This window comes from Eublepharis macularius, chromosome 11 (genome assembly GCF_028583425.1).
Source record: "Eublepharis macularius isolate TG4126 chromosome 11, MPM_Emac_v1.0, whole genome shotgun sequence".
NCBI classification, from domain to species: Eukaryota; Metazoa; Chordata; class Lepidosauria; order Squamata; family Eublepharidae; genus Eublepharis; species Eublepharis macularius.
The window spans coordinates 20493101-20520924 of NC_072800.1; the positions used below are offsets into that span (position 1 = coordinate 20493101).

Genomic DNA, 27824 nt, shown 5'->3' on the forward strand with positions numbered 1-27824 from the left:
GGCAACCCTAGAAAGGGACCTGAACTGCCCCGCGGCGATTGCAAGCGCCCTGCACAGCCAGGCGCGGGCGACCCTCGCGTTTGCTCCCCTCCGGGCGATTCCGAGCCGCCACCCTCCGAAACGGGCGGTTCTCCAGTCGGAAAGGGGAGAAGCCGGCTGGGCAGCCCAGATCCCCTCCTTTTGGCACAGCTGCGCGCAGCCTTTGCAAAGGCGCCCGCCGCGATCCCCGCCGCAGCCCAGCCTTTCCCTTCCTCCCTCCCAATCGAGCGCCGAGCGGCGGATGGCCTCGATGCGATCGGCGCTCTCCCTCGCCTGCCCCCCCCCCCCGAGCGACGCCCTCGACCCACCCGGTGCAGCAGCAGCAGCCCGCGGGAGCGCGCACAGCGCCAGGTACCCGCCGCCCCCTCCTTTTGCTTTGCTCCCTCGCCTCTTCCTTGCCGGGGGAGGAATAGGAAACCACGCATTTTCCCCCCCGCAGCTCGAGCCTACGCGTGCCTACTCGGAAGTAAGCCCCGCCGAGCACTTGCTCGCCGGAAAACGTGCGCCGCCTTGCAGCCCTCCTCGGCGGCATGACGCGGTCTCCCGCTTGCCTTCGCCCTGCCGGGGTAGTAGCTGCCGCAAGGGGGGGGCGGTCTTTGCAGCGCCTCCCCCCAGCCCTTCGCTTGGAGGGGGTGGGGGGGCGCTCTTGCAAGGCGGCCAGTATTGCAGCCCCCCCCCCCCAATAGAAAGCGGGCTCGGGCTGCAACTCCGCGGTGGCTTGGCAGGGCTTACCTTCCATGCCACAGAGGATGGAGATCCTGAGCTCAGAGGAGGAATCCTGTACCTATAGGGTTCGAGGCCAGGGGCACCTTAGAGACCGACACGAGTTTGCGCCTTCGAGAGTCAGAGCTCCCTTCTTCGGAGGCAGGGAGCAGGGGAGATCCCTGAGCCAAAAGCTCTGAAGGAGGAAGTTGTGAAGCTGGGAAGTTTAAAGGCTCAGGGATCTTCCCTCTTCCCTGCATCCGCAGAAGGGAACTTTGACACTTGAAAAATCCCTTGCAAAATTTTCCAAGTGCCGCTGGACTCACCTGCAATCCTTTACCTGTAATTCTATGGTAGCATTTTCCTTTGCACCTGATCACCTTACTCCTTCCCTGCCACTGTCTGGAGACTTTGCAGCATGAGAAAGAAATGCGCTCTGCACGTGTTCTGGGAAGTTTAATCATATGTGTTAGGGGTTGAGGGTGAGTTCAGTTCTGGTGCTTTGTATGTGTGTGTAGCGGAGGGGGGATCCAATTCCAGAATCTACAGCTCTGCTGCCAGGTAACGGTGGTGCTTTCTGATGAAGGAATCAGATCTCCTATTTAGGAACAGCAAGATTCAGGTCCAGTAGCACCTTAAAGACCGACTAGATTTCCAGGGCATGAGCTTTGACAAGGAAAAGCTCATACCCTGGAAATCTAGATGTCCTTAAAGGTGCTCCTGGACCCCAATCTTGCTCTTCTGCTGCAGATCAACACGGCTACCCACCTGAACCTATTTGGGAATGACTCCCCAGGCGCTCTTCTGGTTCATCAGCTTCCAAGAGTAAATTCAGACAACCAATCCTCCCCCACCCTCCGCACACCCTTTAGATATATGTGGTGCTCTCTTGATAGAGCTCATCTCATCCCAATGGGCCTCTCCAAATGTACATGAAAAAAATAATTCAAGGTTGCTTCCTGACCTTTCTATCTCAGTATCAGTTCATACATTATGAAGTTCTCCTGTCTCCCTGAAGTGTCTTTCACAGGCCTTGTCGACCAGACGTGCTCTGGGAAGTTGTGTTAATTTCCAGGGGTGTGTGAATCCCCCAGTTTCGGAGCAGGGTAGAGGGAAGGGGGATTTCAGCACCTCCTTCTGCCATTTCCCCAGCCTGAAATGCCCAGAGAGCTCTTCTTTGGCCTGGTGGGGAAGTCTATGGGGACAATTGGTGACGTGAAGGCTTTGTAATGAGCCCGCTGATGCGGGATGGGCGGAATATAAATGTAATAAATTAAATTAATATGTGAATTGGTCTGAAAAAGAGGCCAGCCCTACATTTTAGGTGCCAAAATAACGTGATGGCAGTGTGCGTATGTGTATTATCCAAATGCCTGCTTGCTCACTCATAAAACCACGAGTGGAAAGTTTGTTATGGAAAACGACACAGATGAGGGTAGAGAGAAAAATTCCTCCTCTCAACTTTGGTCAGCTCCATTGTTTAAAACATCTTTTCTAAAAGCTTGTCTCCCTTCAGGCATTGGAGCTAGAGTGGGAGAATGACATTTCAAGTAATAAGGCCAAGTGAAGTGGCGAGGGGAATCTTTAGTTCCTCTTACCCACACAGTCCATTTTCTGTATATCTAAAAAAGATCCCTGGGATCGCCTGCATCAGGGCTTTTTTTCTGGGAAAGGAGGTGGTGGAACTCAGTGGGTTGCCCTCGGAGAAAATGGTCACATGGTTGGTGGCCCCGCCCCCTGATCTCCAGACAGAGGGGAGTTGAGATTGCTCTCCGCACCTCGGTGCGGAGGGCAATCTCAACTCCCCTCTGTCTGGAGATCAGGGGGCGGGGCCACCAACCATGTGACCATTTTCAAGAGGTTCTGGAACTCCGTTCCACTGCGTTCCAGCTGAAAAAAAGCCCTGGTCTGCATGAATAAGTACACATGGATGCTCCTGTCCTGGTACATTTAATTTAACCCCCCCCCCAGTCTGGATTTAACCCCAGAAGGGTGGTGATTCTCCCCTCTCCCGTAACATGTAATTGGCCCTGACCTGGACGGCCCTGGCTAGCCCAATCTTTCAGCTCTCAAGCTCAGCCCTGGTTAGTACTTGGATGGGAGATCACCAAGGAAGCCCAGGGTTGCTACACAGAGGCAGGGAATGGCAAACCGCCTCTGAATGTCTCTTGCCTTAAAAACCTTACAGGGTCACCATAAGTTGGCTGTGACTTAATGGCAGTTTATGCGCACGCGCACGCACGAATGTACTTTCTAGTCTGTTGGGGATTTTAACTTGAGTCGCTTCCAATGTTAAATGGCAAAGCAGAAATCTAGCAGGCTCTGTATTGATCAGCCCAAAGTCATGGCCCTCTTTGTGTGTTTCTTTCAGGAACAAACGAATCATTCCCTGTAGATGAGAACTCCTTTGTAACCTTTTTGCCGATCTTGAGGAAGTGCCTCGGCTTATACCGGCCAGAAAGTGGGGCAGGAAGGGAGTTCAGGCTCTGTACCCCGTTCGTCTGATCTCAAACCTACAGTTTTTACAGAACAGAAGAACAGGACTGCCAAAGGGCAGGACTGGTTGTGGTTCAGTGGTAGGGCAGATGCTTGGCAAGCGGAAGTTCTGAGGTTCAATTCGTGGCATCTTCACTTGAAAATATTTTCTGTCTTCAGCTAACAAACATCTAGCAGCAGTCTCTGTTGGAGAGTGGAGTGATTTAATATGACATTTCTACCATGGATTGTTGCTTTCTGTTTTAATAATTGTAAATTATTATCACTGTTTTTAATAATAATAATAATAATAATAATAATAATAATAATAATAATAATAATAATAATAATAATAATAATAATGCACAGTGTCCAGGGACAAGCTTCTATGTATTTTTAATTAAAATTTTCCCAAAAGAGATACATACGAACAAAGCTGTAAAATACAATCATACAACCATAACATTCAGAATGAATAGCATATACGTTATCCCATAATAGAGAACGATGACCTTGTCCAATTACCAAATACAAACGTAGGGTCCATCTATCTCAGTTTAAATTGTGTTTACAATCAAAGTCAGAGGTTCATTCATAAATATAACAATTTCCTATAAATCGTATTGAGAGGGATAATATTTTGTCCACATAGAAGCTAGCCATAGTCTAGCTTCTGTGTAGACAGGTAAGTACAGCTGTGTTCATACAGCCATTCCCATTCATTTCCGTACAGCAATCAAATCTCATTTATCCTCTGAGTCAACCATTCATGGTGCATTTAGTGCAAGGAGGTCTACTTAATATTGTTTGCACAGATCTCCTTAATTTTTCTGCATCAATTGTTCTTTGTAACCCATTTTGAACAGTTGGATTGGGTCTTACACCTGCTTGGAAGCTATGCCACTCTGATCTGCAAGTGATGATGATGACCCCTGGAAGTATGTGCATGGCCTATAGTTACTCATGTGCCTAGATGAACTTGCTCTTTATTGCATATATTCCAGCGATGCCAGGTCGCTGAGTGAACCCCGGAAAGTTTTGAGGGCAGGGCAAGGAACAGGAGTGATTTTGCCAGTTTAATGTAGAGGTTAAGAGCGGCAGGACTCTAATCTGGAGAGCTGGGTTTGATTCCCCACTCCTCCACTTGAAGCCAGCTGGGTGACCTTGGGCTAGCCACAGATCTCTGGAGCTCTCTCTGCCCCACCCCACCTCACAGGGTGTTTTGTTGTGGGGATAATAATGACATACTTTGTAAACCACTCTGAGTGGGCATTAAGTTGTCCTGAAGAGCAGAATATAAATTGAATGTTATTATTATTACATTACTATAGCGCAGGGCTTTTTTTCTGGGAAAAGAGGTGGTGGAACTCAGTGGGTTGCCCTCAGAGAAAATGGTCACATGGCTGGTGGCCCCGCCCCCTGATCTCCAGACAGAGGGGAGTTTAGATTGCCCTCCGCGCCGCTGGAGTGCGCAGAAGGCAATCTCAACTCCCCTCTGTCTGGAGATCAGGGGGCGGGGCCACCAGCCATGTGACCATTTTCAAGAGGTTCTGGAACTCCGTTCCCCCGCGTTCCCCCTGAAAAAAAGCCCTGCTATAGTGTAATGTGTTGACATCTCGTATGGGTGAAAGAATTGGCTGTGGTCATGCAGTGTCATTTACACACACACAAAATGTTTTCTGGCGTTCAGAATACCTTCTGTGATGAGCACTGCTTCACTTTATGCAGTCCTTTTGCTAGAGTAAATTATGGTGGACTGTGGTCATTGATGATATTACAATAATAATATACTAACGGCAATTGTAAACAGAATTGCACCCTTCTAAACCCATTCAACGTCCATGGACTTAGCAGGAGGTAACTCTGTTTAGGATGGCACTGTTTATTGTTTTTAAATGTTAGCTTTAACCACATAAGTAGTTTTCCTCACAAATGAAGGCCCTAACGCATTCGTACTTTATTTCTTCTTATTTATTTACGGGGTACACTTTTATCTCACTTCCTAGCCGGTCATGACCCCTGAAGCTTCTTAAAAGCATCTGTATAATACATCAAGCAATAAAAGAGCTAGAAAATGATGGGGAGACCTAGCAGCATGTAAACTAATTTGTTTGCATCACTAAATCCCGCTAAGCACCAAAGACTTTCCTAAAAAGGAAAGCTATACAACTCGAATCTATGTGTCTTTTTGGTCACTGGGACTTACTCCTAAATAACTCTGTCAAGGATTGCAGCATTACAAGCCCCAGCCTTTGTATGTTAATTCCAAAGTAAGTTCTGCAGGGCTTATTGGGACTTAATCCCCATAATAGACAGTCAGTGTGGTGTAAGGTTAGAGCAGGGGTCCCCTAACTTTTTGAGCCACATTTGGAGCTCTTAGACTGTGTGGTGGGCGCTGCAACAAAATGACTTCCACAAAATACCTGCCGCAGGAGACGGAACCAGCCACAAAATGGCTGCTACAGCTTACCTTCAGTCACATGGTGACGATCCTTGTGCTGTGGAAACAGCTTCTGCCCAAGCTGTGTTTTTAAAAATTTGCACAGCCAATCAAATCTCCAATAGTCAATTAGAAGCCATGCTTTGCAATACCCACACCTGGCCACACTCAGTTTCTAAAAACAGTTGGCAGGCACCAGGAAAGGTGTCGTGGGCACAATGGTGCCCACGGGCACCATGTTGGGGATCTCTGAGTTAGAGTTAGACGCAGGTTTGAACTCCCACTCTACCACAGAAGCTTGCTGCATGACCTTGGTCCAGTCACACCCTCTTAGGGCCAAGCTACACATGACGAATGACACTTGAACGGCAAATGAATTGAGTGGAGGGCAAGTGAACAGGGAGAAATACACTTGCTGTTCAAGTGTCATTCGTCATGTGTAGCTTGGCCCTGAGTCTCACTTTATTCATAGCGTTGTTTTGAGAATAAAATGGAGGAGGAAAACAGTGTAATTTGCCTTTGGTCTAGGGCTGCCAGTCTGCCGCTGGGGGCGAGGGATCCCCTGCTCCCACCCTCTACCCCCAACCCTGCTTACCTTGCTGGCGGAGGAAAAGGCAGGGAATGTGCCTCTCAGGGCACGCTCCTGGGCGGCGCAGTGCACTTCCGCACACCACAGTGGGCCAATTTAAGCCCCAAATAGGCCAAATTGGGCCTGTTTGAGGCCAAAATTTGCCCACAGTGAAGTGCGGGGGCTCACCAGGGCCCTCCTAGCAGCACTCCTGCGCTCTGCAGCAGGTCAAATCAGGCCCATTTGGGGCTGAAATTCGCCCACTGCGAAGCACAGGAGCTCTTCAGGGGCCATCACGCCGTCCTGGCAGAACTCCCACGCTCCACAGCAGGCCTATTTCGACCCCAAACGGGCCCGATTCAGCCCTAAATGGACTGAAATCGGCCTGCTGTGGAGCATGAGAGCACTCCCAGGGTCATGATGACGTTGCGAAGCGCAGGAACGCATGTGCGCAAAGTGCGCGCATGAACACATCAGTAAAGGTATGTGCCAGGTCTTCCGCCTCCCACCCGGAGGGGGAGGGGACCTGGCATCGCTGTTTTGGTCCCACTGGGGAGAAAGCAAAGTATAAATGAAGTAAATAAATAAATGTTATGCATGCTCATTTGGAGCAAAAGCTTGGCTTACCCATGCCTGAGAGTTAGGTGGCAGAATGTTGACGTGGTACCGTGACGCTTCCAATTGCAAATGGTAGATTAGGAGTTTGAAGTCTGCGGGAGACAAATGCTGGGCGGTCCAAGCCAAGTGTCCTCCTGTAATAGAGTCTCTCTGTATGATACTTCTTACACGAGGATGCTCAAGTGAAGGGAGATGCAATGTTAGCTGGGAGGTGTAGTTTAAAAGCCAAAGGCTCTGTCAATTTCCTCTTTCCACTGGAGGGTAGTTTGAAAAGACAGCCCCATTGCTCCTCAAAGGAGCATCTCTGCCAGCTGTCTTTTAAAAATACCCTCCTGTGGAGAGGGAGAATTGACGAAGCCTTCCATTCTGTCTTTCTAAACTACACGTCCCGGCTAATGTTGCGTCTCCCTTCACTTGAGCTTCCTAGTGTGAGAAGTATCGTGTAGAGAGACTCATAGAGGCAAGCGTTTCCTAAATGGGAGCTCCAGACAAACACTAGAGATTCTTCCTGGGCATTTGTGAAGCACTTCTTGTTCCAGTGAAATCAAAGAAAGTCAAAATTGGGTCTTTGCTTTGGAAAGACGGATGTAGGCCTGAAAACACGTTAGTGGAGTGTCCAGGCGCACTGTGTTAAGAAACACCACAGCAGGTCTCTTTATTCAAAAACACAAAGAAGTCTATTTATTCAATATGTCTCCTGAAAATAAATCATGCCTCCCTCCCTGCCCCCAGTGCATTCTGTTTCATTAGAACTGTAAAAAACGTGGTTTGTGCAACCTTCGTCAATTTGCTTATTATTAAATTTTGACTTTGGGAGGCAACTTAGTTCTACAAAAATCAATATTTACCAATTAAAAATTGAACCCTCCCACGCTTGCTCGTTCATTTTGCTGCTTCCCTGCTCCTCCAGAACACAGATTTTCCAATCCCTTGAACTGTGTGTCACACAATCTATCAATCTGGCTGATGCCAAGTGTACTTATGGATTAATCTCTTCACACCGGAGTGGGCCTTCTGCCACCTGCTGTACGTAACGGTCCGCAGTTCCGTGCAAATCAGCTTTAAATGTATTTATTTTAAAATCGATATTTGTGTGTGCCTGCAAATTTGTAGCGATTTCTGAGCTGAGCCTTTCTTGGGGACTGTTGTGCTTAGGGTATAACTTAAATATAATTAAATATTGAACTAATAAGCGAGGTTCATGAACTGCAATTTAAAACACTTGGTTTTTTGTTCTTTTTTAGTTTTAGAAGGACAAAGTTAATCAGCTGCTATGGAGCACGTCTTTACACCGCTGAAATGCCTGCTTCCCACCGGTATTGTGCCTTGCATTTCTTTATACTGTTTTTGAGACCAAAGGTCTTTTGGTATATACCGTGTTAGACCCAGCGTTAGTGGTCTGATGGGCAGCGATGCTATTACCTAATGTTTAAAAAAGCTGCCTTGTATTTTCATGGTAGAAATGATGTTCGATGGTGATGAGGCCTGCACAGAATTGGATTTTAGGAATTCTGCCTGATCTTAGTTAGAGCGGAAACCGTAAAAACATGGCCACTAATTAGGGTTGCCAGGTTGCCAACCCAGAGAACCCGCCTTTCTTTTCGTGGGGTTGATGCTGCAGGAGAGATTGCCGCCACTGAGCCACCCGTCCCATTCCTTCCAGTTCTCCTTGCCTAGTGCCCTACCCCACCTGCGGTGGGGCAACAAGGCAGTCTGGCACGTTTTTGGAAGCAGGGCAAGAGGTAGGGTTGCCAGCCTCCAGGTAGTGTCTGGAGATCTCCTGGAATTACAGCTGGTCTCCAGGCCGCAGAGATCAGTTCACCTGGAGAAAATGGCTACTTTGGGGGGTGGACTCTATGGAATGATGCCATGCCAAGGTCCTTTCCCACCCCAAACCCCACTTTTTCCAGGTTTTACCCCCCAGATCTCCAGGAATTTCCCAACTGGGAGCTGGCAACCCTAGGAAGAAGGGTAAATGATGGAACTGTAGAAGGACTGAGACACTGTGGAGTATTTGTGTGTGTTTAGAGGGTTCTTTAGAGGGTTGCAGCCTGCCAGCTAGGGCTGGGAAATCCCTGGTGATTTTGGAGAGGTGGAGCCTGGAGAGGGCAGGGTTTGGGGAGTGGCCTCAACAGTGTATAATGCCATAGAGTCTACCCTCCAAAGCAGCCCTTTTCTCCAGGGGAACTTATCTCTGTCATCTGGAGATCAATTGTAAGTCAAGGGGATCTCCAGTCACCGCCTGGAGGCTGGCAACCGTCGCTCTACTACCAATGCAGAATTTGGCAGACACATGAGCATCTAGGGTTTCCTTTTTTAAGACAACCGTAAATGAGTTTCCATTCCTCATTTCTTCAGTGTTTCCACTTCACAGTCTTCATCTTTTTTTTAAAATTTATTTATTTATTGCGTTCCTCTTGAAAAGTTCTCCAAAATCGCTCTGAATAGCATTCATCGGGTCACCCCATGACTAGTAATTTAAGCTGAGAGAAAGTGGATTGGACCCAACCAGCTTTTCTGCTGTTTTTCTTTGCCCCCCCAGCCCCCCCCCCAATCACGGGGCCTGCACCTACAAAAGGCGCATTGGACGGGGACTGTTGTGTGATGGGGAATTGGGTGAGCAGGAGTGAAACAGCTGGCTAGACCGAACCAAGTGAGTTCCCTGAGCCATCCGACGAATTTCTTGACTCAGAAGGTGTTTTAAACCTCCATCTCCGTGGTCAAGTTCAACATTTTATCTGCTGCTGGGCTTGAAGTTTATGTATCGATCCAACTATTTTCTTTGTGGCTGGGGACACTGATGTGGCTCAGTTTAAAACCTGCTGATGCAGATAAATGTTTGATATTTTTACATGCTTCTGTTTCGTTTTAGCTGAGCCTGAGGTTTGAAAAGACAAAAGTTTATGCACATCTAAGCTATTGATATTATATCCCCCTTTCTCTTCGCCTCTGGAGTCTGAAAATCCATCGGTCGTGTTTAAATGAGCTAGAGTCACTTCATGTTTTAGCAGAGAACATCTGCTGAACAACTGTAAATAAAGCTGAAATATCTGTTCCTCCTCCTCCTCCCACATACATGTCACTCTCCTATACAGCTATCCCAGGTTGGATTAGAATAAACTGAGTATGCTGAGACTATACAGCAAACAAGTTTGGCAGGCAAGCATACCTTTCTTTTCAGCTGTGATCACTCATGCGCCAAGCCTCAGATCGAATTGTCTTTGCTGTTTGGATCCTAATTTGAACACTGTGCCAGCCAAATTTGCGGCTGCACATTAGTTGTGGGCAGTGAGGTGCAGTTCCTTTTTGCCTTGCCAGCCTCTTTTGCACCTACACAGTTGGCAAAATCCCCCAAAGTCATGGATGTTTGTGTTAGGTAATTAAATGATATTGGCACAGTGATGGTGGAAAACTCTCTTGGGACTATGCAGAAATGAATAAATACACACTGTTGTGGATCCAGATAGATTGGCATCCTGAATAGTCCAGGTGATGATTTCGTCAGATCTCAGAAGCTAAGCAGGCTTGGCCTTGGTTTGTAATTGGATGGGAGACCTCCAAGGAAGACTAGGGCTGCAGAGGTAGGCAATGGCAAACCACCTCTGATGGTCTCTTGCCATGAAAACCCTGCCAGGGGTCGCCATAAGTCAGCTACGACTAAGGCACCACACACACATAATGTTCATCAGACAGACAAACACCATATGTATCATGTGTGATTGCGTTTTTTAGAAAGCAGCCTAGCCAACAGTCTTGAACTGCTCATGAGCAACCCAAACTGCCTGGTGAACACTGGGCTGTCTGCTTGTGATGGGAGAGCAGTGGATGAGACGAAGCCGTCAGTCTTCCTTCAAAATACATCACTGCTTCACTGCATGCAGAGGATATATGATTATTCATAAAGTCCTAACAAATGGCCATGCAAACAAATTTGGTCATAGACTAAGGCACTTAGGGGCATATTTTGTTGAGTTGAGTATCCTTGTCCGATGCAGCGTCACCCACGCTCTCAAAAACTCCTACCCTAGAAAATCTCGTTGGTCTTTAAGGTGTTAATGGACTCTGATCTTGCGCACCCATGCTCATGTATCTGTTGCCTAGGAAAAAAGGATGACAAGGCAGAAATAGACAACAGTCATTAATTCCCCATTTGGGGACTTGTCGCTAGGCTATACCATGATTTTTAAAGTTTAAGATATATGATCAGAACAGTGACCTTATAGGAAAGGTTGGGTGACCCGCTTCATCAACACCAGTGTTCTCATTTAAAAGTTTTAATTGTGGTAATGTTCCTTCAGAATTCTTGAACTTTCCCCGCATTAGGTTCAATCAGAGCTAAATGAGGAGACAGTGAAAACTGCCCTTTGGAATGCTTCAGCTCTTTAACTGAAAAGCATTTAAAACAATTTATTTTATTTTCCAAGTTGTTGGCCTGTCGCTGCTCCTTTATTTTATAGATGTAATAACACACTTCATTTCCTGCTATTATTTCACCTATCTTTGCTTCTCAGGTAGCTGTAATGTGGATCCTTTTTTGTGATGGGGGCCCAGTGTAATTACGCATATTAATTTCGGTTTATAACCTGCCCGGTGCTCAGGGTGGGCAATAGCGATTTTATCTGTATACTCTATAGAGTGCATTAAAGTGGCGTCATCTCATACTATGATGAATTTGACTTGCGGGTCAGTTGCTGAAAAGCTTGGCCAGCAGTGAATTGGCTTGTTCGTGGTACGCAGGCTGTGTTATCTGGTGGCCAGTGGCTGATGGGCTCTGATGTTGTCGAGGGCCAGGAGGGGTAGAGGTGTCATGAACACGCACACCAGCACCTGAAGCTGCTTTATACTGAGGCAGACCATTGGTCTGTCAAAGTTAACCTTGTCTGACCTTGAGGGTGTAGTGGTTAAGAGTGCGGCACTCTTAGGTTTGCCAGGTCCCGGTTGGGAAATTCCTGGTGATTTGGGGGGCGGAGCCTGAAGAGGGTGGGGTTTGGGGAGGGGCCTCAGTGGGGTATAAGTTCACCCTTCAAAGCAGCCATTTTCTCCAGGGGAACTGATCTCTGTTGCCTGGAGATCCGTTGTAATTCCAGAAGGTCTCCAGCTATCACCTGGAGGCTGGCAAGCCTACTCATCTGGAGAACTGGGTCTGATTCCCCACTTCTTCGCTTGAAGCCAGCTGGATGACCTTGGGTCAGACACAGCTCTCTCAGAGCTCTCTCAGCCCCACCCACCTCAAAGGGTGATTGTCATGAGGAAAGTAATAACGCACTTTGTAAACTGCTCTCAGTGTGGCATTAAGTTGTCCTGGCCAGTATATAAATTGGATGTTGTTGTTGTTATATTCTGACTGGCAGCAGCTCTTCAGAGTCTCTGGGAGATCTCCAGCCACTACCTGGAGGCTGGCAACGCTAACTGGTCTGCAGTAGAACAGCAGGATTTGAGTCCAAGGGTAACTTAGAGTCCAACAAGATTTTCAGGATGTAAGCTTTTGAGAGTCAGAGCTCCCTTCTTCAGACACGAGTCAAGAAGGAAGGGCCAAGACTCCCCGCTCCCCACAGGCTTGCCATTCTGAGGCCCTAGCACCAGGTTACCTTAGGGTTGCCAGCCTCCAGGTAGTGGCTGGAGATCTCCCGGAATTACAACTGGTCTCCAGGCCACAGAGATCAGTTCACCTGGAGAAAATGGCTACTTTGGGGGGTGGACTGTATGGAATTATGCCATGCCAAGGTCCTTTCCCTCCCCAAACCCCACTTTCTCCAGGTTTCTCCAGGTTTCACCCCCCAGATCTCAAGGAATTTCCCAACTTGGAGCTGGCAACCCCAGGTTACCTCAGGGGCTGCTTGTTGCACTTATGCACCACTAGGGGATCAGCAAATTGCCACCCCCCTTCCCTTGGCACCCATTTTAAATAGTGTGGATGAGCACTGGAAGTCTGTGTGGTACAGAGAACAGCTACCAGCATTTAAGAATTTTTAAAAAATATTTTAAAGGGGAAAATGTTCACACCCATACTTACGAGCACAGCAACAGATTTGAGCAAGGGATCCCGACAGAAATGTGTAAAAACGCAATTCCTCTGCCCCTCACTCTGTACATGCCCTAGTTAAATCTTCTGCTGGGACAGGACCTCTAACTTGGAAGGTTCCAGCTTATTGAGAATTCCCCATACCTTTTCAGTCTTGGTCCAGCCTCCACATGGCCAATGGTTGCCTGCAGGACTCAGGAGGAGCCCCTTATCTGAGCTCTCCTTCAGCCTCCAGATGAAATCAGCCAAAGAGAGCTTCCCTTCTGCGGCAGGAGATTTTATTATCTCCCTTTACCCAACCATTGGGCAAGTTGGAGAGGCTTTTCCTGAAGCCACAGGAAAAATCAATCCTTTCTGGCATTTTAGTCCTCCAGCTTTCTGCCTCCTCCCCGCCCCTACACACACCTGGAAGGGTCAGCTTTTAGCAGAAAGTGGCCACCCCTTTTGTCTTCCAGTTTGGTGTAGTGGTTAAGAGTAGGGGTGTGCAATTCGGGTTTCTGAAACCCGAAACAAGTTTGTTGTTTCAGGTTGTTTCAGGTTGTTGTTTCAGGTTATCCGAAAAGTTTTGGGAAACCCGAAACGTTTCGGGTTAATCGAAAGAAAATAACCTGAAACGTTTCGGGTTGTTTCGGGTTTTTCAATGGGAAAATGCCTCCGTCTTCCCGGACGCCTGGGGGAGGCATTTTCCCACCGAATCATCCCAAAATTGGTGGGGACCTTCCTCTATCCCCTCTCTAACAACCCCCAAGTTTCAGACCGATTGGACTTTGGGGGGCCATGTTATGGCCCCCCAAACCAGGTCCCCCTATCCTCGCATAAGAAAGGGAAGGGTGAGCATATTGTTAGCTTGCTGCTGCTCATCTTCTTCTTCATTATTTCCTATGGGGAAAAAATGAAGAGGCAGCCTTCCTTTGCCAGGGGTGGCATTTTGCATGCAAAATGCCCCCAACCCTCAGGGGCCCTTCTCCCACCTTACCTCCCACCCCCCACCAAGGCTCAGCCTGCTCCCACTTGGGGGGGGCATTTCTTGGCCTCCCCAAGTAGGTGCTCTCAGCCCCCAAAGTCCACCTCCTACAGCCCCACACAAACCCAATTCCTCCCCAGCTGCCACACACAGACCCAAATCCCCACATTAGCCCCTCACAGACCCAAATACACCCCCAGCAGCCCCACACCCATAACCCCAGGAACAGGCTGGCAAAGGCCAGCCCTCTCCCTTTGTTCCCTATGCTGGGAACTTCTAAACTCTCTTTCCCTGGGCAATTCTGCACAGCCCAGGGGTGCCACAATGGTGGGCACACTTCTGAGTGCCAGCTGGTCCCTGTGAAAGAGCACCTGAACCACAGACACCCTCCCTCAAATTCCCCCACCACCTACAGAGATCCCCCATTGTTCCCTATGATGGGAACCAACTGCACAACAAAGAATAAAACAAGAACAACACAAAATAAAGTTTTTAAAAAATTATTTTCTCCCTTTCAAAGTACAAGTAGGCAAAGCATTATGACACATTACACCAGCAGTCCCCCACACAGAAAAATAACACAACTCACTTAACATCAGAGAATCACAAAAACACAATTCCTGTCAAAAACACTTTATTTCTGGAACACCTTTAGGTTACACAGTAGGAGGGCACAACAGGACATGATAGCAGTGTACTACACAAAATAATACAACCCACTTCACCGTTTTTGACAGCAATTGTGTTTGGGTGATTCTCTGATGTGAAGTGGGTTGTGTTATTTTTGTGTGGAATGCTGGAATGTCCTTTGGTGTGCCCCCCCTGCTGTGTATCCTAAAGCTGTTCAAGAAATAAAGTGTTTTTGACAGGAATTGTGTTTGGGTGATTCTCTGATGTTAAGTGAGTTGTGTTATTTTTCTGAGGTGGAATGCTGGAATGCCCTTTGGTGTGCTCCCCTGCTGTGTAACCTAAAGCTGTTCAAGAAATAAAGTGTTTTTGACAGGAATTGTGCTTTTGTGATTCTCTGATGTTAAGTGAGTTGTGTTATTTTTCTGTGTGGGGGACTGCTGGTGTAATGTCTCATAATGCTTTCCCTACTTGTACTTTGAAAGGGAGAAAATAATTTTTAAAAAACTTTATTTTGTGTTGTTCGTGTTTTATTCTTTGTTGTGCAGTTGGTTCCCATCATAGGGAACAATGGGGCATCTCTGTAGGTGGTGGGGGAATTTGAGGGAGGGTGTCTGTGGTTCAGGTGCTCTTTCACAGGGACCAGCTGGCACTCAGAAGTGTGCCCACCATTGTGGCACCCCTGGGCTGTGCAGAATTGCCCAGGGAAAGAGAGTTTAGAAGTTCCCAGCATAGGGAACAAAGGGAGAGGGCTGGCCTTTGCCAGCCTGTTCCTGGGGTTATGGGTGTGGGGCAGGTGGGGGTGGATTTGGGTCTGTGAGGGGCTAATGTGGGGATTTGGGTCTGTGTGTGGCAGCTGGGGGGAATTGGGTTTGTGTGGGGCTGTAAGGGGTGGACTTTAGGGGCTGAGAGGACCTACTTGGGGAGGCCATGAAATGGCCCCCCCAAGTGGGAGCAGGCTGAGCCTTGGTGGGGGGTGGGAGGAGGGGTGGGAGAAGGGCCCCTGAGGGCCGGGGGGCATTTTGCATGCAAAATGCCACCCCTGGCAAGACAAGCCTCCCCCAGCTGTCAGTGGTAGAGAAAAGAGCACCTACTTGGGGAGGCCATGAAATGCCCCCCCAAGTGGGAGCAGTCTGAGCCTTGGTGGGGGGGTGGGAGGAAGGGTGGGAGAAGGGCCCCAGAGGGTTGGGGGGCATTTTGCATGCAAAATGCCATCCCTGGCAAGACAAGCCTCCCCCAGCTGTCAGTGGTAGAGATGAGAGCAGAGCACCTACTTGGGGAGGCTGCTGGGGGTGTATTTGGGTCTGTGAGGGGCTAATGTGGGGATTTGGGTCTGTGTGTGGCAGCTGGGGGGGAATTGGGTTTGTGTGGGGCTGTAGGAGGTGGACTTTGGGGGCTGAGAGCACCTATTTGGGGAGGCCATGAAATGCCCCCCCCAAGTGGGAGCAGGCTGAGCCTTGGTGGGGAGTGGGAGGTAAGGTGGGAGAAGGGCCCCTGAGGGTTGGGGGGCATTTTGCATGCAAAATGCCACCCCTGGCAAGACAAGCCTCCCCCAGCTGTCAGTGGTAGAGAAAAGAGCACCTACTTGGGGAGGCCATGAAATGCCCCCCCCCAAGTGGGAGCAGTCTGAGCCTTGGTGGGGGGTGGGAGGAAGGGTGGGAGAAGGGCCCCAGAGGGTTGGGGGGCATTTTGCATGCAAAATGCCATCCCTGGCAAGACAAGCCTCCCCCAGCTGTCAGTGGTAGAGATGAGAGCAGAGCACCTACTTGGGGAGGCTGCTGGGGGTGTATTTGGGTCTGTGAGGGGCTAATGTGGGGATTTGGGTCTGTGTGTGGCAGCTGGGGGGGAATTGGGTTTGTGTGGGGCTGTAGGAGGTGGACTTTGGGGGCTGAGAGCACCTATTTGGGGAGGCCATGAAATGCCCCCCCCAAGTGGGAGCAGGCTGAGCCTTGGTGGGGAGTGGGAGGTAAGGTGGGAGAAGGGCCCCTGAGGGTTGGGGGGCATTTTGCATGCAAAATGCCACCCCTGGCAAGACAAGCCTCCCCCAGCTGTAAGTAGTAGAGAAAAGAGCAGCTACTTGGGGAGGCCATGAAATGCCCCCCCCCAAGTGGGAGCAGGCTGTGCCTTGGTGGGGGGTGGGAGGAAAGGTGTGAGAAGGGCCCCTGAGGGTTGGGGGGCATTTTGCTTGCAAAATGCCACCCCTGGCAAGACAAGCCTCCCCCAGCTGTAAGTAGTAAAGAGCACCTACTTGTGGAGGCCATGAAATGCCCCCCCCAAGTGGGAGCAGGCTGTGCCTTGGTGGGGGGTGGGAGGAAGGGTGGGAGAAGGGCCCCTGAGGGTAGGGGTGGCATTTTGCAAAATGCCACCCCTGGCAAAGGAAGCCTGCCTCTTCATTTTTTCCCCATAGGAAATAATGAAGAAGAAGATGAGCAGCAGCAAGCTAACAATATGCTCACCCTTCCCTTTCTTATGCGAGGATAGGGGGACCTGGTTTGGGGGGCCATAACATGGCCCCCCAAAGTCCAATCGGTCTGAAACTTGGGGGTTGTTAGAGAGGGGATAGAGGAAGGTCCCCACCAATTTTGGGATGATTCGGTGGGAAAATGCCTCCCCCAGGCGTCCGGGAAGACGGAGGCATTTTTCCATTGAAAAAGCCGAAAGAAAGCCGAAACAAGCAGAAACAAACCCGAAAGCCGAAAGCCGAAACTGCTAACCGTTTCGGCTTTTGCCTGTATCCGAAACAGATTCTTGTTTCGGGTAAACCCGAAACAAGAATAACGAAACAGTGTGCCTTTGCACACCCCTAGTTAAGAGTGCAGGACTCTAATCTGGAGAACCGGGTTTGATTCCTCACTCCTCCACTTGAAGCCAGCTGGGTGACCTTGGGTCAGTCACAGCTCTTTCAGAGCTCTCTCAGCCTCATCCACCTCACAAGGTGTTTGTTGTGGGGATTATAATGACATACTTTATAAACCGCTCTGAATGGGTGTTAAGTCATCCTGAAGGGCAGTATATAAATCGAATGTTGTTGTTGTTCTTATTCTACCAGGCAGGGAAATCTGCATGACTAAAGTTCCAAGGTAGACTAAAGAACAGCAGGGATATAAAGTGCAGTCAAAAACTCTTCAATTAATATATTTAGAATGTGTTAAAGTGCAAAAGTGCAATACAATACATTCAGTAAATACAATAAATATATCAATAAATATATCAGTAAATATTGCTATGCAAAATCCATTCATGTTTGTCTGTCCAATGAATTTCAAAAGTTCTGAAATGTTTTGTAATCACAGAGAGCACCAGGAAGTAAGGGGGATGGAATTCTGACTCGCTGGTCTCCACTAGGTGAATATAATGCCTGTTCTCAACTAAGAAACACTTTTCAAACTAAGGGTGAAGACTTTGATACATTCCATACCTACAAATAAAAAGCATTTCTCCACATCATGCATTTTAAAATTTATTTTAACTTTTTGACTGTTCACTGCTGTAGAGACCCTGAAATGGGTGGAAAGGCGCATAACAATGTTTGGAATAAAACTAAATAAATCATCTGTTTATTTATTTATTTTATTTTATTTACAACCCGCCCTTCCTGCTAGAGGGCTCAGGGCGGCTTCCAACAAATACATTATTAAAAATACAATAAAACATTATAAATAGTATGAAAACCCATATTAATACAAAATTTTATATCAGCAGCATAAGAATCCATCTCCAACATGATTCTTTTAACTGCAGATGCTGGATTGAAGCTGGGGCCTTCAGCCTGCAAGGCCACACCCCCGACTTACAATTGGCTTTGCTGCTCTGATGTCACGGATGCCTCGACGAGGTTGTGGCAGGCAGCCGGCTCTTGCAGGGAAAACGTGTTCGACACCCAAGCTCTTTGAGCAACTTCTGTTAAATTCAGACCATGTTGTCACTCGCTGCACACAGTGGGCTTTTGAATGAAAAATGTCTAGAGCAGAGCAGGCTAGTGCCTTTGGATGAAGAAAAACAGAGGTCATAATATGGGCATTTGCCTGCTTGTGAAGGGACTGTTCCCCAACTCAAATTTCAGAAGGGATTGTGTTTCTGCCACCCAATTCCTTTTTATTCTCCGTGTGCCTTTAAAAAAAAAATAATAATTACTCTGTTTCATTTGCTTGATAAGTTCTTGGAAAAGGCATCATTTGCACTTTTGGGACTGAGCTGTGAATTAAAACAGTGATCAAAAGACCTTAATCCATGTAATTTTGTGAGAAAATTATATATATTTGCCCTGTTCACAGGAGGTGCTGTGGGTGACAGCAGAGGCTGTTTTTGCAAGAATTTCAGGGAGGGGGAATTTCTTTGCAATGCTGAATTGCCAATTACAAGCACTGTTAAGGTATACGTACACGAATACCTCCAGTTATTTTAAACGTTTCATGTTTGTTTAAGCAAAATGGTACATTGCTAGAGGCGCTGAACTGTATATATAAAGCAGGTTGTATGAGGCTGTATAAAATCAGCTTGTGAGCGCGAGGATGCTGGCTGACTTAGAATTGAACCAAATAATGTTTTCTAGTTTATACTGTCTTTGCAGTTCCCAAAGCAACCCTGTAAGGGGGTAGATCCAGAGGAGTTAGCCATGTTAGTCTGTAGTTGCAAAATAGTAAAAATCCAGTATCACCTTTAAGACTAACCAACTTTATTGTAGCATAAGCTTTCGAGAGCCACAGCTCTCTTTGTCAGATACATCTGACAAAGAGAGCTGTGGTTCTTAAAAGCTTATGCTACGATAAAGTTGGTTAGTCTTAAAGGTGCTGCTGTCCTGTAAGAGGGATCATCCTTGATCACTGTGGCTCACTTCAAGTCACTTCAGCTGGTGATGGAGGTGAGATCCAAACTGGGTTTCTTTGCTCACCCTCCTAACTGTTATACTCCACTCGGTGATGGGGTTTTTTTCTGGGGAAATTGGAAGAGGATTTTTTTCTGATTCAAATTTAAATATATAATTTGAATGATGTTAGCAAGATTTAAATATTGCTTAGCCAAAGGAGGCAAGTGTACTGTGTACAAACCTGGACCACGTACAGGCACCGGGTTTTTTGTCTATGCTTCGTGTCCCACATTTAGCCTGTCTAATATGATTGATTTGTTGCAGCATAGCAGCCCTGACAACTACAAATAAACAGACTATATGTGGGGCAGAAAATGTTCCATGTTAAAATATAGCATCAGAAAATTTTCCACCCCACATCGCTGGCTATGCTACAGGTGACTGTCATTTACAAAATGAATGGGGAAAAGAATGGGCCAGTAGTAAGCTCCATTACCTTTCTTATTTCTACTGAGAAAAATCACTTTTCAAACTCCCTTGCCATCTCAAGCCTTACAGACGTCTCGTTCTGTGTCCAGCATATGTTTCAGAACCCTGTGAGCCCATGGACCCCATAAATCCAATTCATTCCAAAGTGCCGTTTCTTACCTTCGAGATAAGATGTACACCCTGGGACAGTTCTATGCGTAACTCAGATGTACACAAAATCTGTACAGTCACAATTCACAACCACAGTAATTGGCAGCCACATAATCTTCCCAGCTTTGCAGTGTTAATTTATCACCTGGAGAGTGTGAGAAATCTTTGAAGAAATGGAGACGAACAAAAAATGAGAGACTAAGAAATGAACAGAGGCCAAAAGGTAGAGATCTGTGCTGAAGTATTAGAAATGGCTTCCGTGTTGCAGGTTGGGGGTAAAGAGGAGCTCGGGTTTAGTGATAATTATGCAGTGGCTCAGTAGCCCCATGCGGCTCTTTTGAGATAAGAGGAACTAACAGTTCGTAGTGGCATTTTCATGTCAATAGTGGTCATATGGAAAAAAGCCTGAGCAGGAAGATTTACCATCTCCAATCCCCCCCCCCCCGCACCTCCAACTCTTCCGCTCCTTTTATTTTATTTATGTATTTATTTCAAATTTGTATTCTGCCCTCCCCGCGAGTGGGCTCAGGGCGGATAACAACATATTAAAAATACAATTAAAAATTCATATTCATTTAAAAAACCCACATTTAATACAAGATGGTGGACAGCCTTCACAGGGAGGGTTTTATACACAACTCTGTCTTGCAGGCCCAGCGGAAGGATAGTAAGTCCTGCCAGGCCCTGATTTCAGCAGACAGAACGTTCCATCAGGTGGGAGCCAGGACCGAAAAGGCCCTGGCTCTAGTCGAGGCTAGGCGGGCCTCCTTGGGGCCAGGGACCACCAACTGCTGTTTGTCCCTTGATCGGAGTGTCCTCTGGGGAATATATGGGGAGAGATGCTGGTCCCAGTCTGCACAGGGGCTTATAGGTCAATACCAGAACCTTGAATCTGATCCGGTACTCCACTGGTACTCCACTTTGCCTATGGGCATGATGTACCATCTTCAGAGAAACAACTAGAGACAGCCTTGCCAGGTTTCTGCTGATGGCAGGCAATCTTCCAGTGATTGTAGCCTCTGCCTGCTGATTGTTGCCAGTGGGCAAGCCACCTAGGGATTACCTGCAGATTGGCAAAGGACAGGTTGCAAACATGCCTGCATTCCTGGCCGTGATGCCACTTCCAGTGGGACCCAGAAGCAACGGCAGTGAAAACACTGTTTTCAGGGCTGATTTATGGAATCATAGGGTTGGAAGGGATCTTCACGATTATCTAGTCCAACCCCGTGCATAATGCAGGAAATTCACAACTCCCTCCCTCACCCCCACCCCCAGTGACCCTTGCTCTAAGCCCAGAAGATGGCAAAACATCATCAGGATCCCCAGCTAAATTGACCTGGGGAAAATTGCTTCCTGACCCCAAAGTGGCTATCTGCAGTACCCTGGGCGTGTAAGGAAGGGCCACGAGAACTAAGCACTGATCTAACCCTTCCTGCCCTCTCATGATCTGCCCAGGTTCACAGAATCAGCATTGCTGTCAGAGGGCCATTTAGCCTCTACTTAAAACTCCCCAAAGAAGAAGTGCCCACTTACTCCTGAGGAAGCCTGTTCCACTGAGCGACTGCTCTGACTGCCAGGAAGTTCTACCTAACGTTTAGCCAAAAACTCTTTTGATTTAATTTCAACCCATTGGTTCTGGTCCGACCTTCTGGGGCAGCAGAAAATAACTCCGTGGCATCCTGTATATGACAGCCCTTCAAGTACTTGAAGATGATTATCATATCACCTAGGGATGCCAGACCCCCACCCCGCTGCCCTGCTCCCCTGCGTGTTCCCCTGTGCAGCAGTTGCCTGGATTGGGCCCGTTTTGGCCCGGACCGGGGCCACTGCGGAGCATGGAAGCACTCCTGCACTCTGCAGCAGCCCAAAACGGGCCTGTTTTGGCTTAAAACGGGCTCATTTCAGGCCTTTTTTGGCATAGATCGGGCCTGTTTTGGGCCCCTGCAAAGCGCAGGAGTGCTTCTGCATTATGCAGCAGTCCCAATCTGCCCCAAAATGGGCCCGAAATGAGCCTGATTTGGGCAGGAACAGGCCTGTTTTGGGCCACTGCGGAGCACAGGAGTGCTCCCGCGCTCGGGCATGCTCCCAGGGGGCTGTGTGATGATGTCACTTCCCGAATGTGACGTCATTGCACTTGCGGGAGTGCACACATGTGTATCCCCCACCCCCACCCCAAGAGGTAAGTGCAGGGAGCCAGTCCTCCACCGGGAGGTTAAGTGGGACTGGCAACCGTAATATCACCTCTCAGTCATCTCCTCTCCAGGCTCAACATACTGAGCTTCTTCAACCTTTCCTCATAGGACTCCCTAAGAATTGGCCCAGTATGATGCTGTTCCTTCTGGGTCACACCGGAAGTGATGTAATCAGCAGACAGCACAGAGCGCACATCTGAGGTAGGAAAACTTTCCCGTAGCCACCACTCCTTACAGTTGCTCAGGGGAACTCGGCAACCTTAACTAAAGGTGCAGAGTCACTCGGGGGGCTTGGTGGTGAAAACAGAGTGCATTATTACCTCCTGAAAGCACTTGAAAGAGTTGGTTGCAAAGTCTTAGAGTGCTGGTATTATTAAGTTCAGAATATCAATATAAGTGAACTCCTGTGACATTTAAAAGATCTCTGCAATACTGTTAATTTTGTGTTATTGGAAGTTGTACAACACTGATAGATTAAATGAAGAAAGAAAGCACTCTGACATTCTCAAAATTGGTTTGCAGTGATTGAAGCAAGGCTGAAGACTAAATTTGAGACAGATAACCATAGACTAAGAGCACGATTCCGAGGAAGCAAGCAGAGTTGTGATTCACGCTGTACGCCGTGTGTGTTGTGCGTGCTTAATGCCTCTCCAGCAGAGTCCCTTAAGTAACAAAAGTGTGAAGATGGGCTTGCAAATTTAATAGTAAAAACTTCTGCCTTCCTCAGAATCGAGGGGTGTGGTGAATTCTAGGTGGTTGTTTTGCTTTGCCAGTATGTCATTGTGGGAAGAGCAGGAGGAGTTTTCACTTCTTGTTCTGAACTGATCTGCATAATGGGGCCGTGTACAGAAAGAAGAGATCCGCTACAGACCTGGGGGGGGGGGATCTCTCAATTTGCAGGAGAAATCTCAAAAGTTAAAAAAAAATGGAAACCCCGCCCCGCCTTTCCCCAAACAAAGAAGTAATATGCACACAAGTACTTTGTGAATATATAAAAAAATGCTTACCAACATTGTGCAAAATAAACATCAAAGGGTTTTCTGGTAACACCCCCCCAGGCAGAGATATTTTTTTAAAAAAGGGTTTGGAGTGATCGAGAGGGGTAGAAAGTGGATTGGAGGGACAAGTTTATAGCATGGAGGGTAGGGGAAGGCAGAAAGTCATGGCAGAAGAATTGAGGAAAGGGAGGAAGAAATCAGTGACGGGAGATGAAGGCGAATGGCGGAGATGAGATTTCTCTCGTCATGTCATTGTGGGCCCTCCTCTTGTATTGTGTATTGTATCATTCAATTTCAACCTTGCTCTGAAACCTGGGTTGACTAATAATGCCCCACACTCTCTTCTGAAAAACTTTTTCATTGACATAGAATCATAGGTTTGGAAGGGACCTCTAGGGTCATCTAGTCCAACCCCCTGCACAATGTAGGAACTTGACAACTACTCCTCCAACTGCCCCAGTGACCCCTGCTCTACGCCCAGAAGATGATGAAACACCTCCAGGATCCCTAGCCAAGCTGGCCTGTGGAAAATTGTTACCCAACCCCAAGGTGGCGATCGGCATTACCCTGGGCATGTAAGAAGGGCCACAAAAACTAAGCACTGATGCAACCCCTTCTACTCTTCCCCTCACGATCTGCCTGGGTTCACAGAATCAGCATTGCTGTCGTATGGTCATCTATCCTCCAAAGAAGGAGAGCCCACCACCTCCCGAGGAAACCTTCTCCACTGAGGGACCACTCTAAGTGTCAGGAAGTTCTTCCTGATGTTTAGCCAAAAGTTCTTTTGATTTAATTTCAACCCATTGGTTCTGGTCCGATCTTCTGGGGCAGGGAAAAACAACTCTGCACCATCCTCTATATTGCAGCCCTTCAAGTACTTGAAGATGGTTATCATATCACTTCTGAGAGCAGAACTACAAGTGACAAAAGGCACAGGTTGGACAGTTGTCAGCTTCCCTCAAGTTTTGATGGGAAATGTAGGCAGCTTGGCGGAATGTTGGACAAGTGACAGTTGAAAAGCCCATTGGACAGCAGTCAGAGAGCCAAGCTGCAAGACTAGGATGCCTACATTTCCCATCAAAACTTGAGGGAAGCTGACAAGTGTCCAACCTGTGCCTTTTGTCACTTGTAGTTCCACTCTCAGTCGTCTCCTCTCCCAGGCTAAACATTCCGAGCTCCTTCAACCTTTCCTCATAGGACTTGGTCTCCAGACCCCGCACCATCTTTGTTGCCCTCCTCTGGACATGTTCCAGCTTGTCTATATCTTTCTTGAATTGTGGTGCCCAAAACTGAACACAATACTCTAGGTGAGGTCTAACCAGAGCAGAGTGGAGCAATATATTGCCGCTGTGGAGCTGTTAGAATAATGATGGTGATGACAGTTGTGCCGTGGATTATTTTAAAATGTTCACGCATTCCAAGTTCACATCCAGCAGCTACATACCTCTGTATACCAGTGCTGGGAGACATCAGAGGAAGGCCTTGGCCTCCATGACCTGTTTGTTGGCCCTCCAGGGCAATATGTCGGCCACTGTGTGACAAAATGCCTGTCTAGATGGACCATCGGTTTGATCTAGCAGGACTTTGCTTACGTTCTTAAGGTGGTGGTGGAGAACGCTCTCAATTCATAGCTGACTTATGACAAGCCCTGCTAGGGTTTTCAAGGCGCGAGACTAACACAGTCTCTCTTACCATTGCCTGCCTCTGCTACCCTGGTCTTCCTTGGAGGTCTCCCATCCAATTACTAACCAAGGCCAACCCTGCTTAGCTTCTGAGATGTGATGAGATCTGGCTCACCTGGGCTATCCAGGTTAGGATATGTTCTTAAGGTACCAAGTCCTATTCTTTAGGATTGTCTGGGTAGTGTTTGGGAAAGTTATTGTTGAAGGGTTGGGACACAGTCTTTTGAAGTGACTTGAACACGGCAGGCTACTGCTTTAATTTTGTCATGGTCTCATCAGAGGGCCCGCTACCCCAGGGCACATTAATCAAGACTCTTTTGTGTGATCCTGTAACCCTCCTCACCTCCTGGATAACAGCTCATGTTTGCCAGAGAAGAATCTGCCCTCTCAGAATCTCCTTTATAATGCAGAAAGCTTAATCTAATCGGTCAGAAGGATCATCTACCCATCTCTTGACTCCTTGTCAGCAGGTATTAGTAGGCAGTCAACTCAACCAGAACCATCTCTCTTTTCCTTTATATCATTTAGCTGCATCTTCTATTAGCATCTCCCATAAAGACAATTTCAGATTTGCCAGTGATAGCCATTTATACTCTAATACTTTTCATACGGCTTCTTTAAAACCTCTTTGGCTACCAGGGCCGGCTCCAGGGTTTCTGGCGCCTGAGGCCGGGGGCAGCTTCAGATCTGCTCCTGTGCCCTCATGCGCGCGTGTGCACCTGGACTGTGGGGCGGCAGGTGACTGTCCCGCACTGCCGCCGCTGGCATATGCTCCCAGCCAGGCACAGCGGGTCGCTGGCCAGGGGCGTGTGCTGGCAGCGGCGGCAGCACGGTAGGGCTGGGAGGCTGCAGGCCAGGCATGGCAGGCAGCCGGGGCAGCATGTGGGTGGCTTCCCATCCCTCCTGCTCAGCCGCCCACGCACTGCTGCCACCAGCTCTGCAGCGTGTGCCCTCACCTCTGGCGCCCCCTCCAATGCCTCAGCACTGGAGGCGGTTGCTGGCCCTGCCTCAATGGAGGCACCGGCCCTGTTGGCTACTGAAGGCAAATGGATTTTGTTTAAAGTTTTCACACACCTAAAAGGTACAGCACAGCAAAATGACCCCAGATCAAATCAGATTTGGAAAACCTGGATTTAAGCTTTCTTTAACTGCACTTTATCCTTAAAGTATGTGAAACCTTATCTGTTTGCCTTCAGAAGCCAAAGTGCTGTAAAGATCCTGTATGAAAGAGACCATTAAACCAATCACAACAACCCTGTCTCCTGTCAATATCATCAGTATGCAATTACCCTATGAGATCTCCCTGACTCAGCCAGCTTCTACAAGACAGGCAAAACACAATGCCTAAGAAGGGTCAGTCAAAATCCACCATTAGGCTTGCCAGCCTCCAATAGATCTCCCACAATTAACAACTGATCTCTATCAGCTCCCCTGGAGAAAATGGCAACTTTAGTGGGTGAACTCTATGACGTTATACTCCACCAAGGTCCCTCTGCTCCCCAAACTCTGTGTCTCCAGACCTCACCCTCAAACCTCTAGGAATTTCCCAACCTGGAGTTGCCGATTCTGCCTACCATCTTGTAGTAGGTTCTGCTCTGGAACCTTCTTCCACTGCAGACATGGAAAGAAGCAGATATTTTTTGTAAGAACAGGCAGAATATTATTTCATTTCTCCCTTCTGCCTTCCCATCTTTGAAACTTTTCTGCCATGTCCTTCCTTCCGTTTTCATCCTCTCTCTAATCCTCTGCAAGCTGGTTTTATAGTCCTTTGATTTCCCGTAGTTCCCCCTCCTTTCTTTGTTTCCCTTATCCAAAATTCCTCTTCCTCCCGTCCTTCACATTTTTACATCCCTTTTGTGGCAACTCCTACACTGTTCCCTTACCTCTGGGAGTATTGTTTCTTTGGAGCAGCCGTGAAGGAGAAACATATTTCTGGGATAAATTGTAATTGTGAACTAGTTTAACTACAGTTATACAGAAGGATTTTGCTGTAGCTTACTGGTTTACCCAAGGTAAATTACTACTGCATTTTACTTTTCTTTGTTATTCTGTATCATGGCTAGGACAATAAAACAACTCTTTGTTTAAGTATCTGTCACTTCTCCTTTGATTCAAATGCCCACCCAATGAATATTACACTGTATCCTAAAGCTGTCCAGGACATGCATGTGTGAGGATGCTGATATGTGCAGGCCCTGACATGGGGACCTTTTTGAGTACTACCCTTTTTCTTGATGGCACGTGGACAGGAAATAGTCTTCCTTTCAGGTAAACAGGGGTATTGAGATGTTTAGAGACAGAAGAGGGCATCAAAGGAAGTGTGTTGAACTGGTTTAAATTCTTTCTTACGGAACGGACAGAAAGGGTTGCTGTCGGAGATCAGCTATCTCCAGAATGGGAGCTATCTTGCAGGGTTCCTCGGGGCACAATCTTACCTCTTACCCACTTTCGATGGAGTTCATCTGACCCTTGCAGACTCGGTTAAGAGCCTAGAGGGCTGTACATCAGGACAGTTATTGAGTTTTTTTACTTGGAGGCAACTTTACTCGATTTGATTTTGTCTTCTGTAAGATTTCTGGGCTCTGCAATCTTGTAGAAGATGGTCGTTTTTCATAATTAGCCCAGTTATCTCAATTATCTAACAAATTCATGATTTAAATTCCTGACTATTGTTTGACAGCAAGATTTGAGTCTAGTAGCAACTTAAAGGCCAACAAGATGTTCAGGGTATAAATTTTCAAGAGACAAAGCTCCCTTCCTCAGATGTATCTTCTGCAGACCAATGCAGCTACCTGCCTGAAACTATTATTTGACAGTATTTGATCAGCCAGTTGACCAAGGTCAATTTGACTGGGGCAGTCGGTGCCAAGACTCACTGTAGCTGTGTTTTTCACATCTTTGTGTGTGTGTGTGTTATATGTGTATTATATTGACATATCTGTGTTACATTGACATTTTGGCATAGAGATGTTGGTCCCAAATTAATGGACTGCATGCATCTTTTTGTGAGACACTGTGGAAAGGAAGGTTACATCAGCCTTGCAAATGAAC

At 47.6% G+C, this 27824-nt stretch overlaps 1 protein-coding gene across 1 annotated transcript in view; it reads left to right on the forward strand.

Moving 5' to 3' along the window:
• The first annotated feature begins 333 nt into the window (after positions 1-333).
• TPK1 (thiamin pyrophosphokinase 1) overlaps positions 334-27824 on the forward strand; it is a 771984-nt gene continuing 744493 nt past the window's right edge. Inside the window, exons 1-2 of the mRNA XM_054991443.1 lie at positions 334-390; positions 8087-8158. Of these exons, the coding sequence (XP_054847418.1) occupies positions 8116-8158 (43 nt within the window). The 5' untranslated portion in view covers positions 334-390; positions 8087-8115. The remainder of the gene's footprint in view (positions 391-8086; positions 8159-27824) is intronic.